Source organism: Rhipicephalus sanguineus, chromosome 5 (genome assembly GCF_013339695.2).
Source record: "Rhipicephalus sanguineus isolate Rsan-2018 chromosome 5, BIME_Rsan_1.4, whole genome shotgun sequence".
Lineage (NCBI taxonomy): Eukaryota > Metazoa > Arthropoda > Arachnida > Ixodida > Ixodidae > Rhipicephalus > Rhipicephalus sanguineus.
In genome coordinates this window covers 191,733,683-191,750,549 of record NC_051180.1, presented here as the reverse complement: position 1 = coordinate 191,750,549, position 16,867 = coordinate 191,733,683, and the positions used below count along the sequence as shown (strand labels likewise).

Genomic DNA, 16,867 nt, shown 5'->3' with positions numbered 1-16,867 from the left:
CTACAGGTAGGTATTTCTTTGAAAAAAGAAGAGAAAAGCTCTCTTCCGGGACAAAAACGGCGGCTTCCGGTGGCTTCATGCCCGCGTGCTCGATGCGCCATCCAGCTCCTCCTAGTGGAGATCAGTGCCTGGTTCCTGCCTTCGGCCGTGCAGCCACCTCCACCTTGCCTAACCCACCTGGCAGCGCCAGCGGCTGCCCTCGGCGGCTGGTTCGCCCACTCAAGCTTTGGCCCAGGCCCGAGCGTGGTCGCTCTGGCTTCCGTTCCTGGCTGCCTGCTGCTCCGGCCTGCCGTTCCTGTGTGGCCCCCGTCCCAGCGACTTCCGGCGGTTGGCTGCCGCACACAACTTGCAGCCACGCCTCGTATGCTCCCGGCTGCCAACCTCTCTTGACCGGCGAACTTCAAGCGGGCTGCCTGCCCACCCTTGTGCAGTCTTCCCCGTTCCTCCTGGGCTGCGGACCTTCTCCCGGCAGTGGGCTCTCCCCGGTGGGAACTTTTGGTGGGACGTTTGGTGTGACCATGGCCGACTTATGGACTCGTATCTTCGAGAAGACGACACCAACCTTTAGGACATTGCCCCGTTGGCCAGGCACCTTGCGGCTGAGCTGACCTTGCAACTTGGCCTCGGACAGCCTCTTTCACAAGCTGGCCTCGGTCTTTAGGAGGCAGGAATGTGGGAATCGAGCGCATCCTCCCCTTTGGCGCCTTGTTCCCCAGCTAGCGCGTGTGCTAGCCCTGCACAGCTCGAGCGCCGGAAACCACCGTCATTCGGCGACATGGCTGACGTGGCTATGCCGCCAGGCCTTTTTGCTTGGTGCGAGCCATGCGTAGGTCTTTCCCGCACGAGCCACGCGTCTGGACATGCTGCTAGCCTACGTCACAGCGCAACGCCTGTCCTCATTGACCACCAGTGACAACGCCCTTCCCCATGAGCTCGCTTCTGTCTGGCGCGGGCTTGCCCGCGAGAGAGGCACTCAGGCCGGCACAAGAGGTTGACGCGCTGCTCTGGCAGGCGGCTTCTCGTCTGTGCGCTCGACTGCTGCCCTTTGCGTGAGAGTCGTAGCGCCGCTGGCAAGCGTACTCGAACGGTCTTGCAGAGTTCCCTTTACGGCCTGCAAGCCCGTGATTGTCGCGCTGTGCTGCATCTTGGGTTAATAAACACGTGTTTGTTGACATCCTGCCTCGAGTGCCTTCTCTGCGCCGTGCCGGAGAGTTGACGAACCCGGCCATAGCGTCTTCATTTGCTGTGGCGGTGGAGAACGTCGTGCCCCTTCCCGGTCGCCTCGTAGGGTAAGCGTCTCGCAAACCTATCTCCACAACGTTTGCTGAAGTTCGTCTTGGGACAAAGTGGCTGCAGGCGACACGGAGCCAAACGGAGCCGAAAAAGCGAAGCTTAGACAAATCCGTGTACTACCCATGATTCCCATGCTGGCTGAAGCGCCATGAGTTGAAACTCCCATAGACACTAGCGCCAGAGTTCCCTCCAGTAAATATTGTAGGCCGTACGCTCGAGCAGAAGAAAAGTGTACTGGCTGCGACTGTTCATCCTCTAAAGCTCAGAATCCTGATGTGAAAAGCAGGTTATTTGGAAGAGATTGCAGACAAATGGTCACGTGACGTGCCGTCCACCCCTCCAAATCCGGATTTAGTCAATCGTCTGATTGCGCCAGAAGGAGTTGGTGATGTGCTCCTGAGGTGGTGCCAGTGGAGCTGCCTGGTGGGAGCGAGGTTATGCGGGTCATGGAAACAGTTGTTTCTCATGAGGGGTTCGATTCCGCAGCTCGTTCTAGCGGACGCTTGTGATGAGTCGAACGCTGGCGCCATCACATTCGCGGTGCTTTGTGTGTGTTAGGTGGTTTGAGTGTTCTGTATTGGCATTATATTGTGTTATTTGTCATGTCACTGTAGCTATTTCTATGATTCGGCTGGTAAGCTCGCTGTTACGTAAAAGCTGTCCATGTGTTCGATACACTATGGTGTGCACTGAGTCCGTGTGTTCCGAGAGCCAGCTCTCTGTCAAGACCCCAACACTGCTAAGCATAGGATGAGCCACTACGGGTTAATGCTCAGCAAATACATTAGGCTCTATGAGATTAACACGGAGGATTGTTGCAATGATAGGTTAATTGATAGCATGGTTAAAACGACTACATACTAATGAGGTTTTACAGTGTATGGCGCAGTGAGCAAGTCCCATATTGTCATTGCTGTACATTAATGACACTGTCTGTATACTTGAAAAACACACCTATTTTTGAACTAGTTTTAGGGGCGAAGCTCCTCTTAGTCTAACCTTGTCACGCGTCCGGCGTAAGGCGTAAGGCGTAACCGGCAGTATCTCCCGAACAGTATCTCCCATCACCAATCCTTTGCAAACTGCCCACTACTTCGTCTTTGCAAACATCCCACTATGATCCATCACCGATCCATTACGTCACCGACCATAAAGCCGTTATAATGAAGGGGGAACGGAAGCCACCTTTGCAAACTGCCCACTACTTCGTCTTTGCAAACATTCCACTACGAACCATCACCGATCCATCACTTCACGGACCATAAAGCCGTTATAATGAAGGGGGAACGGAAGCCACGTCTAGCTACCACTTACGATTAATAAAATTTCTTGTATAAATATATACAGTGTTTGTCACATCTTTGATGATGTACTGGGCTATCGCTTTGATTACTGCTGGGCGAAACCACTGAAGATTTCACGGTGTAACCATGATTGCTTCGGAGCTTCGCCCAAGCTCTTCATCATTCACCCGTGGATATGCTGTGAATTTTTTTTCCCCAGCAAGAGCTGTCACTCTGCAGAGACGCAGACAACTTATTTCTAGTGCAAACCTGCCAAGTTTGGAGGAACAGAATCCGGGAGATCTACTCAACGGGGGGGGGGGGGGTATAAAGTATGCCGACCGCGGGGGCGGGGGTACTGCGATAGCAGTTATATGAACACTGTCAGCGGGATTTTGCGGTCGCCGCTGATCTGTACAGAGTCCAAACCGATAACATCGCTTAAGCATCGTCTGTTTCACGTGCGAGCAAAAGCGTGCTCGCGCTAGGGACAAACGCGGTTGCAGCAGAGATGAAACGACCCGGCCGTCACCATCGCGCGAAGGGCACATGCGATAACATCGCTCCGCGTGCGAGGCCTGTCGTCGCTTGCTTACCAGTTATTTCATTGGGCAAGGGACCATAAGGGGCACCGTTCAGACGAGGACGGTCGCGAGCGCTGGCGAACGCGCTATCTCGACAGACATCGGTAACGGCTACCCTTTTAAGTGCTGGACTGCGGCGCAAAGTGCACAGCTACTTCATGCGCAATGAAACTGAATTGAACCTTTTTACAATCATAAAAAAAGAAGAATCCTTTCTACTGCATGGCCAGACAACTTTGCTCATGTGGCCAGACAAACCACTGGACGTGCGGGGCAAAACTGGATTTCCGGGAGATTTTCCCATGACCCGTACAACCGGGAGAAATGTTCAAAATCCGGGAGTCTCCCGGGTAATACGGGAGATTTGGCAGGTATGCTAGTGCCATCAAATTTTGATGCCTACTTTGCTTCGGCTCCTAGCTTGGTTTAGGCGCACGGCAGGAAGTTTGGTCTCACCTTGAGGTCGTTTTCAGTTTATTCTCTCAAAGGGGTGATCACTTCATACTAGCTCATTTATTGCCCACCTGTTTACAGGCGGGCACATACACACAAATGATGCCACCAAACACGGCCGACGCTGTTGTGCTTATGTGTTCTTGAAAAGTGGTGAACATTGATTGCTGCTTGGTGGATATCAGGTCAAGGGAAGTGTCTGGTGGTTGCACTTCCTTCTTGCATGCCCTCACATGTATAACAGCACTATGGGCATGTGCACCAGTTTTTCTGCTGCGATTCCTTTGATTTGAACTATCACGTAAATGCCAAAATGCAATCACATTAACTGAGCCATTCAGAGGAGGAACTCTTAACCAGTTCAAAATAGGAATCTAACTAACTTCTCAGAAAGTGTGCGTAGCATGACGATTTCTTACTGGTGCAAAGGCCACGATGGTAACCTGGTGTGCACCAGCTGGTTACCCACGAAACATAACTATTCCAATAAATGTATTTTTTATAGTTAGTGCAAGCTTTTTTCTAAATTTTATTTTTGTTATTCATGAATAAGCAATGCATCTATACATACGGAAAATATTTGATGTCAATTTACGTTCACTTTAAGAAACTAAGGCAAGCCTTTTTTGAAACAGATCACTCAGAAGATATCTTGAACATCAGAAATTTAATCCTGGGAGTTGCATCTGGTGAATAAATGTGACCCACGGAGGGCTCAAGTGTACAAAACAAAAGGCTACACATGTCGTGTGCAAACGATACCTTTTCTGAGACTGAACGAGCGTTCTCAGCCAGTTCCCGCTGTGTGTAGATGTCCCCGGGGCTGCTCTGGCAAGCACCGGCCGACTTGGTCAGACTGATGCATGCCTTGCCCAAATCCTGCACTCCTGCACGGATGCGCCCAGGAACCTACAAGCAACACAGGATGCTGCTACATCTTCGAGCACCAATTGGCCAGGTAAATCACAGGCAGTCAACAGGTCATCCACTCGGTTAGCCGCCCTTCCTGATCAGATCAGGATTCGGTGGGCCCTAGTTGGTACATACAGCACAAATTTCAGTGCACACCAGAATTATGAAGGGTAAGAGTGCACTGAAGACGAACACACAATGAAGGCACACACATAGCTCTATGTGTGTGCGTGTGTGTGCCTTCATTGTGTGTTTGTCTTCAGTGCGCTCTTACCCTTCATAAACATGGAATACCAACATGCCCACTTTACCACATTGGCAAACCAGGATAAAAAAAAAACCTCTTTAGAAGGAAGCTGCAGGCTGTGGAAGTATCAAGGATGTGTAATTAGATAGCTAGTTAGTTCACTAATTAACTTGTTAATTAGCAGTGTTTGGTGGTTACCTTAAATGGCAAGTTTGTAGCCCCAGATGTCATATCCGTTTTTAAATTTAAAAAAAAGACGTCTAGAGCCCTGCAGCACAAGAAAATCTAATGTTTTTTTCTGCTCAAAAACGAAACTCAGTGCAAATGCAATGTCTGCTGGTGATGTGTTACAATGAATGCAGTGGCCAATTCGAAATGTATGTTTCCCTAGCTCAGAAACCTCGATGCTCAGCATAGGCCAGCGCTATCTTTTTCCCACTCACAGGGCAGAAGGCAGAGGCTAGCTATTGCCAACTACGCAGCCGTCAATTTTAAGGGACCCTGCAAGACTTTTTCAGCATGGTCAGAAAACACTGCCGATCGGTAGACATCGGCTCCTGAGAACATGTGAGTCATACATTATAGCGCAGCACGTGGCCTGGAATTTTCAATTAATTCTCAAAGTCAGTTAGACATCGCTCGCTATTCACTCGACAAATAATGCCATAAATCCAAATGCCCGTCCATGGCCATTGGCTGATTTGAGCATTGTGAGGTGCACAGCTACCGTGGCTACCAGGACGTGCCAGTACACTCGCTTGCGATCACACTGAAAGTAAACCGTGTGCCCAAAGAAAAAAGAAAAGGATGCTTGGCCCTTGTCAATCCCCCTGCGTAGCTTTCAGCGCCAGTATGAAAGGAGAGAGAAAGCGCTTCTAGTGTGCGACAAATCCCTGTAACTCGGCTCACACTTGACAGTCGATTTGTGAGGCTACTTTAATGAAGGCATTCGATGATTACTTGGAAAAGTGTTAAGACACACTGGCCTGGTGCTCTGCCTGCACAGTTACCTCCGGAAGCAATCCTTTGATTTCCATTCACATTATGCAAGCTTCATTCAAAAGGAATACAGTCACACTTCTGTGACAGTGCAGAATTTTGTTTAGCTGTGCTGATATCATGACATGATGCTCTCAAGAGTTTTTCTTATGTGCTGTCGGCTTGACAGTGCAAATAAACTAGGGATCCATAGCTGAGCAATTTTCGGCATTGTAGCGCAATGCCGTTTCATACCAGCTGCAGTCCCATTTGTAGTAAAACAAGTGCTGGCCTAGGATTAGAAAATCTCGACTTCATACTCTGTTTAGCAGTTTTGAGTCATGTAACAAACATCAATGAACAAAAATGGTTTATTTCAATGTTTCACTTGGTCGTAGGCCTATTTGAGCACTCCACAAAAGTAATATCTGTTTAAGATAGATTTACCAGTGCACAAAAGACGGGACATTTAGGAAGGACACACACACATAGCGTTTTAGCAAAGTAATATCTGTTATAAAAGGAGTCCGTGATGCTGAGGTTTCTAAATTAATACAAGAAGTTTATTTTAAATATTTTCTCACACGCAGGTACAACAAACGCTCAGTGTTCGAAAGGGTGTCGTGTTCATGAACAGCCTGTCAGAATTGCTCCCAATATAACTGCCAGTCAAGTCGTTGCCACTGAACTTTTGGTGTTGCAGTTTTGGCATCTTGAGGGGAGCTGCGCTGTTGGTCGACGATAAGGCTGCTGTGTTTTCATTATCCGTACCTCTACCAGACATGCTTTTTTGCTGCATTCATTAAAGCCATAGCGCTGATAAGATGTGCTCCCTGTCTGTGGCAAGCGCTCGGGTCTGCATACGTGTGATGAGGGCTTGGCATTTCTGCATGCCTCCGTACTCGTCGCCGCTAATGATGAGCGCGTCCCGCTGCTTCAGTTCTTCGGTGATGGCCTCCAATTCATCTCTTATTTCCGCAATGCGGTCTTCTTGGTCTGGCTCAAAGTCATCAATGGTCTTGAGTCGCATCGCTCAGCTTCTGCGGCTCGACGCGCACCACCATCCTCTTTGTTCGCACATACTCCACATGCTTGGTTCGGTACACTTATCTCGGTAGTTGCTGATCATCATGTAGCCACTGAGAATCCTGGGTTTCGGCACCAAAACTTGTTATAAAAAGGGTCGTGAATAATTCGATGACACAAGAAGTTTATTCTACACATTGTCAGCACTGACTGTGTAGTTTATCATCTTCACCTGTGCATAAAAATCATCATTTGTCTCACTGGGTGTTCCGTCTATGGCTCTCACTCCTGTGCTGTAAATACAACAATTGTACCGTTGTACTTGACGTCGTCTTATAAAAGGTGGAGGGTGCTTTGATTCCCACGTTCTTTTGCTCTAGCGGTCTGGTTGACAGCTGTGCTCGCCAAAAACATCGATGGCACAAAATGACGCATCCCCTGCCGCCTCCGCTAAGCCAGCTGGGCCTAACTACACTGTGAGTACTCATCACTTGGTCAGTGACCAAGTGACTATCACTTGGTCGCTTGGTCAGTGACCGTGAATCATCTCACCGTGAGTACTCGCAGCGAGACCCTCCAGTATTTTCCGGCCTTCGTGGTGAACATAGAGTTTCCTACAATACTTACTAGAGGGAACTCTGGCGCTAGTGTCTATGGGAGCTGCAACGCATGACGCTTCAGCCAGCATGGGAATGATGGGTAGTACACAAATTTGTCTAAACTTCGTTCTTTCGGATCCGTTTGGCTCCGCGTCGGCTGCATCCGCTTTGTCGAAAAACGAAGTTCAGCAAAAGTCAGCCGTTCCACTTCACCAGTTTAACTTTTTTAGGCTCACCAAATCAAACCTGGTCATGAAGCTCACAACGGTCTATTCTTTTATCCGAAACGAACGCCAAAACACAGCAATAAACAAAGCCACAAGTACGTTTGAAGCCGCAAGCACGAAGACTAGGCAAATTTGTGTACTACCCATCATTCCCATGGTAGCTGAACGATCGCAGCGCCAGAGTCCCCTCTAGTTAATTTTAGGAAACTCTATGGTGGTGAAGACGTGGAAGACTGGCTCGATGATTACGACAGAGTCAGTGCTTCCACTTACTGGGACGAGGCACACAAACTGGGCTATGTTCCCTTTTACCTCAAGGAGGTCGCTAAGATGTGCTTCTATAAACACAAACGTGACTTTCCTGATTGGTCAGCATTCGTAGTGCGTCAAATATTCGGCACATCTGCTGGACGCTCTGAGGTAGCGAAACAGAAGCTCGCTAACCACATGGCGCGACATGACAAAGGCTGATTGTATCCATCACATACTGAAAGTCATCAACTCTGTCGCCTTCAATGCTCTGGTCATTCAGAGCTGAAATACAGTACAGGACATCATCACCGCATGCCAATGCCTATAGATGCACTCTATTGCATCTTCGTGCTACAAACGGGTGCTTGTGTATTTTCCCTTTCTTAACCCTTCCGCCACCGTGCGGCATTCCGCAGAACTGATTTTCAGAGGTGCGTCTCATATATAATTTTTTTTTCGCGACAGTCGTTAAAAGTAGGGTGTGCATCTTATACACCTGAAAAAGTGGTATTTCATAATTTCTGTTATATTTTCTTCTTCGTAGATAGAAGCGTGTCTTTACAAACTCTGTTCAATTTTCTCCCGCAATCTTGAATCTGGCCATTTATATTGCTCGCATAACATACATCTGCTTAATGAAACTTGTATGCGTGAAAAGTTCATTCATTCTGCTTTCTGTTTATGTATTACATGAAATATTAGGTGCAGTAGTACCTTCAGCAAGAAAGATCTAGCGTAACCTACAATAAACACCTACTTTCGCCAGGGCAGGGAATGAGTGAAACTGCACTCTGTGTGCTTTTTTGCAGTAAGGTTTCTGTTGATGAAATAAGGACCAGCAACATGGCCATTATAAATGCCACAACACACGTTCGCTGACCACCTTACCAGGTGCTTATGCTCATGAAGCTAGTGGGGGTTGCGTAAATAATGTGCGCTGTGTAAATTGAAATTCGAATCCCTACAAAATTGGGCCTTGTCAGTCCAATGCTCTGTTGAGAACTTCCGGATCTTCATTTCATTGAAGCAGGTACCAGTTGCAAAAATTGAGCTGTTGTTGAAATTCGCTCAGCTCTTGGTGAAGACACACATGATATGGGTGGTAGCTGTGTCTTCACAGTGACCCACAAACTGAAGCTCGTTGCTCCATATGCACTGGTAATTTCCCTTCTGGCCTGACAGCGATGCATGTCAGCATATCAATGCCAAAATCATCGGTTGCATTGGCTGATCGCTTTCTTCTCTGTGCACGGACTGATCCAGTGCTCTTAAATCGATTAAATATTGATATGAATGTGGGGCACGCCGGCCAGGATGTTGGGCAGCATACAGCGTCGATGCCAGCTCTGTGTCCTTTTGCACGCTCACATCAGCCAGCACAATGTCCACTTTCTCAGCAACAGAGTACTGGAGTTGCACCGGCACAGCCATTTTCACAATATTAATGCTGTGCTGTTGAAACCTCAATCCCTACATGAACGAGGTGACACTTGTGGTACTGCAATTGCTATGTCGCACATGCCCCTCAAAAACAAGCACATTAAAGGGTACCATCAACATGTTCGTAAAACTGGTGCCACCAGAACGACTAACACGAAGCCACTGCCGCAAAAGCCCTCCTTGCTCTGCAAACTGTCGCATGGTTAGAGCCACAGAGGCATGGGCACGCAGAGACCGACACATACAGACACGCTGCTTGCTTGGATGAAAGAGTACCCGCTCTTTATTGGGCCTGAACATATATAGGCACACAAGTTACAGGGGCAGCCCGACGAAAGGGCTGAACTGTGGCGACCTCTACACAAATGAACCTTTTCTTTGTCTAATGTGCTTCCTGGCATGCAGCAATTATAAACAAACAGCAGATGATCCTAACGAAGAAATGAACGGATGGTGACCCTCATGTCTAGCACATCTGGCAGCGACGTCAGAAGTGGCCGAGACAAAGGAAAGAAAAAAGCAAAACTGCCGGCAATGCCTACACGGGCTCGCAAAATGGGCAACCATGTAGTGGCGATGAGTAGCCTCTTTCATGCACCCACCAACAAAAGACACGATAACGCCAGGTGAGTGGGCCTGGGGAATCACCGCAGACATTTCGAATTGGATGCTGCAGTCACTGCAAAACATCAGCGGACGTTGCATTTGCACTAGATTTTTGGCACACCATGTGCACCGCGTTTTGGTTTCATGCAAAAAAAAAAAAACTTGATTTTCCCAGGCTGCAGGGCTTTACAGAATCACTTTTTCTTTGCTTCAAAAACTGATATGGCATTGTTGCCTCTATGGTTACAAGCTTGCCACTAAGAAAAACTGCGAAACGCTGCTAATTGACAAGAGGGCATCAGTGAGCGTTGTGACCTTGAGCACTTTTTCGCTTTTTCTCTGAACGCGCAGCTCACGTTCAGCATGATCACGAGTGTAATTGTATATTGTCCGTAATTGTAGCACTGTAGAGCACGGCGCGGGCACGTCGTAGCACCTCGTGGCGGCTGAAATAACTATGCACAAGATTAGCCAGTGGCTGTGTTTGTGTACACAGCGAAAATTGAGCTTATGGCATCATTTAACGAGAGAAGATGACTTTGAAACTTAATTGCAAATTCCGTGCTGCGCTATAATCTTTGCCTCACATGTTCACAGGAGCATCAACTACCAATCGGCAGCATTTTCTGACCATGTTTAAAAAGTGTTGCAGTGCACAATGCTTCAGAGGACCACATTGTGTCACTACGAATAAAGTTACCAAGGTCAATGTTGGGTCTGATCTAAGTGTATGAGCAAATACGTCGATATGAGACCAACTGAAGGTGGTGGAAACAAGAGCATGAGCAGAACTAAACTCTAAATTGACACACTTAATTCAGTAAGCACTGTGACTGAGCGCTCAAGGATGTCCTGACAGTATAATGTTAACAACACTGTATGGCCGAGGATTTCTAGCTCCAAAGTGCAAACATAATGGCATTTCATTCACAGTAATGGACAAACCTCAAGCAGTGCAATCCGACATACGAATATTAGCTGCAATATGCAATTCTTCTAAATGCCCAAACCTCCATGCTGGTGCTGGTGGCCATGGCCCCTCGAGCGTCTCCTGCTAGGGCAGCATAGTGGTGCGACAAGTCGGCAGCCAGAGGTGTGAGCCGGGATGGGTCGTGGCTGGCGTGGGTGACCATGTCCTGTGCCACTCGGGCCACCTCCTTGGCCGACCGAACCATGCGTGTCTGGTAGTCCACATAGGACAACTCGGGCTCCAGCGCACTGCTGTAGCTGTTTCCAGCCCAAAACAAGCTCTCTTTACAAATACTGGACTGAATCACATAAATGAGCGTGCATAATAGAGAAATGTGACACCACATTGAACTTCAACTTAAAAGATGTGGTGCAATGCTACATACAAGAAGAGAGAAGGGTCAGAAAGAGCACTAACTCGCAAATAATTTTATTTTTCAGAAGTACACCACGCTCCCTTCTTTTTCTATTTTCATGTAACCGACCCATTACACGTGTAACCACTGCCTTGCGCACGCTGTGCCGGGATGTCAAACATTCTCTTTTATTTTAGGTTGTTTTGATAAGCTTGAGCGTGCAACATGAACAGTAGTTTATTCTGGAACTAACATGACCACGAACGATAAGGCTGGAATCTTCAATGCCACATGTATAAATGTCAACGCGCCTTACCACTGACCGCCGGCCGACGACTGTGATTGCCGCTATCAATGTACAGCGGGTACTTTGACTTTTCATTCCCCGAGCACAAGTTTGCCCCATAAAGAGTTTCGTCTTTAATTGCCCGACTGCCGCCTTCTTCACCGTCATGACCACGTGACAATATAAAGGCACAGAATACATGCGCAGACCTAGGCACTAACCTAGAAACCTAGGAAGTGCTTAATGCAAGGCTCAGATAGCCACTGATCACTAGAGGCTGGATTTTTAGGCATTAAAAAAGCTCGTTTTAGGCGCCAAAAATAAGCAGGCAAAACAACGTCCTGGGCCTCCAATATCGTAAATATAGGCAAAATAAACTTTCACATAAATGCAAATAATTTCAAACGAGGACGTGCGCGACCTCTATCTACGACCGGAAAACAAAAAATTTTATTGCTTAAGATGGCACAAAGGCGCCAACAGTTGAACATAGCCGTGCAATTGGGCTTTGTCCTGCACGGTTTGCAGAACACGGACTCTGCGAACCGTGCGGGACAAAGCCCAATCAACGCAATACTGGGTGTCTTTTCGGTATGACTGAGAAGAGCAGAGCAGGAGCAGACAGCCACATCGCTAAAAGACCAGAAGGGAGGGATTCCTCCTATTGGCCGGGTTGAATCGAATCACGTAGAGCCAATTTCTCCCCTGGAAGTGAACCACTGGCGTAGCCAGGCGGGGGGGAGGCAATACCTCCCACTCCCCCCCCTCCCCCGAAACTTTTCAGTTTCGCGTGTGTGTATATACACGCACACATGCACGAACATACATAAAGTATGGTTGAACCCCCCCCCCCCAAAATATTCCTGGCCAAGTAAATCACAAACAAAACAAAAGCTCCGCGCACATCACATTTTCATTTCTTTTTTTTGCTTTCACTCTCTGCTGACGGCTCTCCGCGGTTTCTCATTCGCCAACAGCTCGCGCCACATCAGCGCGGCGACAAATGCTCGCCGGCGTGTCCCACTTCACTGCTGCCAGCGGTTGTTTCCGGGAGTTGGTTGAACTAGACGACTAGATTGAACCTCATAGTTCAGAACAGTCAATGTTAGGTGGTAACACGAATAACGGTCTTAAACAGCACCCGGGAATGAAACTTGAGGCTAAATAGTGTTTATATAAGCGCCAATTTTGAAACTAGGCATTTAAATAGGCATTTGTAAGCATTTAGGCACGAATGCCAAGAATAAGCATTTTTAGGCACTATAAAAACACTATAAAAGCCCTTCTTAACCTCTAATTCATGCTCATATATCAAAATGGCACGATAGGAGCGCAAGGAACAAAATCGGCATTTGCCTAAAATCCGGTCTCTACTGATCACGCCAGACCGAAAAAATGTCAAACATGTTGTGCAGTCATGTATCACGTCGGTAATTTAGCGAGAGCAAAGAAAAGCACAGTGTCGTCAATTCATGCCATATGTGCGGAGACACAAAGTTGCATGGGCGAGGGCGTTCAAGATGCGTCTGTGCTCGATCGTTCCCGTGCTCTACGTACGTCCATGGGTTCTTGCTGATTGCAACGTTAATAGCCATCAACGCAGACATGTAATTTGTACACCACATTCATGTCAAAATGGCACAAAGCAAGGTGTTTAGCACAGTGGCCACATCGCACAACAATGAGCATGTGGCGTCACAATAATGGTTATTACCGCAATGGTCAGTTCTGGGAGCGATCCTTACGCGGGAAGAAAAAAAAGTCAAATTTTGATGATAGAATTACGGGGTGGCGTCATTGCTGAGTGCGATCATTATGTGAGTAATTACGGTAATTACTGTCTACTGCTTAATAAAAAATACTTTTCTGTAATCAGAGTAGCACAAACAGTGGTGTACATCGATGAATATAAACCATAATGTACAATGAGCCATGTGCCAATGTGTTTGACTTGTAGATTAGACTTCAATAACCAACAAATGTATCACTGTGCTTTGAATGTTGCTTGAGGAACAATTTTTCCCAACAAAAGCTAAAGCTTTGCCTTCCATATTCTCACCCCAACTAAAAACATTGCAAGTTGGCAGAAGTTGTGGGTTTGGCCCCCATTGAGCTATCCACTCTCTTATTTGGAAAGCATGGCCACTGCACCTGCCACTGGAGCGCAGGCCACTGATGGTGATGGTGGAGCGCTCTTCTAGCCGGTACATGGCCTTGCTGACTGAGTCGACAAGGCCAGTGACGACACCCGCCTCAGTGGCTGCCGACTCCAGGGTGCGCAAGAGCTCTTGCAGGGCATCTCGTGTATTATCTGCTGCCTCGTCCACGTCACCATGCACGTGCACCGCCTGCAAGGGTGCACTGCTTTGTATTCAACATACTTCAGCCATGCTGCGTCTTCACCTTACCTACCATGGTTCAGGGGAGCTTGAAGAAATGAAAAATTCGTGAACATGGGGCATTGCTAGAGCCAATGTTTCGACAAGCTGACTTCAGTTGCATGCTTGAAGAAAAGTCTGCTTGTTGAAACATCGGCTCCGGCAGCACCACGTGTTCACGAATTTTTCATCTCTTGCCTACTATGGTAGAGTAAAACCCTATTTCCTCAAAACTGCAAAAACCAGGCAAGGAATCGAGATAAGCAAACTCATGAAAAGTGTAGAACAAAGCACAAGGAGCCCTCCTGAAAGGAAGTCCATAAGGGTGGATACGTGGGCTTGTTGGTAGCGGGTCATTTCATCAGCTTCCTTGTAGCGCGGCAAAGGACAAAGACACCAGAGAGAAACGACACTAACTTGATAAATAAACGTTTATTTCCGTTTCACAGTAGTATTTGTACAACTCACCATCATGTGACGCTGTGTGTCGGCGTCCTTGTCCTTTGCCACGCTACAACGAAGCTTATGAAATGACCTCCTAAAATGGGGTCAATAATCCTTGCAATAATCTTATGCCCCTTAAGAGCGGACACCCACCATATCCGTTCATGAGCAATCGCATTACTGGCACTGAGTCAACTGAAACCTAAATACATTATGCACGCAGACAACACTAGCATTTTCTTCACTGGCAACAATATGGATGCTTTCACTAAACTTATTAACACTACATAACAGCATCTAAATATGTGACATGAACAAAATTTATTAGTCAAAATGCAACAAAAACAAAAGCTATAATTTTTCAAATGACAGAAGACTGAGCTAGTTGGTAAGCGGACACTCTCATAATCATATCGTGGTTTTGGGACGTTAAACCCCAGATATTATTATTATTATTACTAAAGTGAAACGATAAATAAGTTTAGGCTGATAAATTATACTCCGAAAACTCTAGTCTTGTTAAGCTCACCACCATAGGTTCCTTTATAGATGAGAAAACCAATGTCAAAAGTTTCACTCTTAAATTTCTCGCCGAAATCTCCGATAATGACACACGGATTTCAAAGTGTGTTCTTCTATTTTGGCCCACATTTGCTCAACAAAATTTCCTGGAACTTGGTATGTTATGTCTCTGGCCCCCTCAGAGGATAATGAACTTAGCGTCCCTTTAAAAGGTCGGCTTGCAAACAAGGACACAAGAGAAAAGAACAAGACAACACAAACGTCGACTATCAACTACGACAGAAAAGAACGTAGGCACAAAACCTGTCTGTGCATGCGCAAGTATGCTGGTGCAACCTGTCAATCAGGCACATATAACGCAAGGGAATTGAGCTAATCAAAGGCTGGCTCACGCGTGCACTTCCACTCCTATTCAAATGCCAGGCCTCAACGTTAGGCGCGTTTCTTCCTTCTTGCTTAATGTGTACTGATGGGCTAGTTGGTGATATTGATGAAGTGGTGCACAAAGGACACAATCACGCACACATAAAAATGATGCAAACAGAAGCGCTGGACACAAGTTCATCACCTGTATGTGCCTGCACGAAAGTGCGCATTCATCAAATTTTGGTGCGCGTTTACACTCTCGAACAATGAAAAGATAGATTAGATGGTAAGTTTCTGGTTAATGACCTCTTATACTCCAATAATCTATAATTAACACAGAGGCCCATCTGCCGCCATAAGCAGAAGCGGCTATAGCTACAAGGAACATTATATACCGCTATGGCTCGGCATACTCACGCATGAGTACACTCATTCACACTCATTTGAAAGGCCCGAGTGTGAGTATGAGTGAGTGACAAGGTGTGTGAGTAGGCATGAGTATAAACGTGAGGGAGCACTCATGAGTGTGAGTAGGTGTGAGTATGAACGTAACTGAGTATTCGTGAGAGTGAGTAGATGCGAGTAGGAACGTGAGTGAGTACTCATGAACGTGAGTAGACGTGAGTATGAATGGGAATGTGTACTCACAAGTGTGTGTAGACCTGAACGTGAGTGAATACTCATGAGCGTGAGTAGGCCTGAGTATGAAGTGAATGAGTACCAATGAGTGTGAGTAGATGTCAGTATGAACGTGAGTGAGTGCTCATAAGCGTGAATAAGCGCGATACGAACGCGCCTGTCCCGTCGGTTTGTGTTCCTTACTTTGTGGTGTGTGTGTTTTTAGCGCTGCATTATGTCATTCAGAATGTGAGTGAGTACTCGTAAGTGCGAGTACGCATGAGTATGAACGTGAGTACAAATGAGTGTCAGTACACATGAGTATCAACGCAAGTGAGCACCGCTGAGTGTGAAAATGCGTGAGTATGAACGTGAGTGCTGATGAGTGTGACTAGGCGTCAGTACGAACGTGAGTGAGTATTCATGAATGTGAGTGGGCATGAGTATGAATGAGAGTGAGTACTGATGTGTGTGAGTACATGTGAGTATGTACGTGAACATACGGGGTGTGTGAGTTCACGTGAGCATGACTGTGAGTGCGTACCCACGAGTGTGAGTACAATTTGAGAATGAACGTGTCTATGTGTGTGAGAAGCGAGTATGAAAGTGAGTGAGTCCCTGCGAGTGTGAGTGGATGTGAGTATGATCGTGAGTGCCAACGAGTTAAAATTGAATGTGAAAGTGAGCGAGTGCCCATGAGTGTGAGTAGGCGTGAGTATTAACGTAGATAAGTTCCTGAGCGTGAGTAGACATTAGTATAAACATGAGCCCCTATACACCAGCGCATGCCTGTCTCGCACCCAGGCTGCTGGCGAGCCGAGCGGATACTCTCGCACCCAGACGCCGGGCAGGACGGGCTGCCAAGGCATGCGAAGGTTGCACCAAGTAAATAGAGCAAGCTGCAGTTCTGAGGCTTTAAAGTGCGAAAAAGTACCCGTTCAAGCCGCTTCCGCATATAAGAGCTCGTCTGGGCACTACCAACGTTACTAGATCCTGCCAGTTCTCAAACTCCCACGGCGGCTGCCGTA

General features: G+C 47.2%; 1 protein-coding gene across 1 annotated transcript in view; it reads right to left on the bottom strand.

Moving 5' to 3' along the window:
* LOC119394536 (talin-2) overlaps window positions 1-16,867 on the bottom strand; it is a 612,547-nt gene that overhangs the window by 111,503 nt on the left and 484,177 nt on the right. Inside the window, exons 42-44 of the mRNA XM_037661859.2 lie at window positions 13,663-13,859; window positions 10,911-11,127; window positions 4,376-4,522 (exon numbers count right to left, since the gene is read on the bottom strand). Coding sequence (XP_037517787.1) covers window positions 4,376-4,522; window positions 10,911-11,127; window positions 13,663-13,859 — 561 coding nt within the window. The remainder of the gene's footprint in view (window positions 1-4,375; window positions 4,523-10,910; window positions 11,128-13,662; window positions 13,860-16,867) is intronic.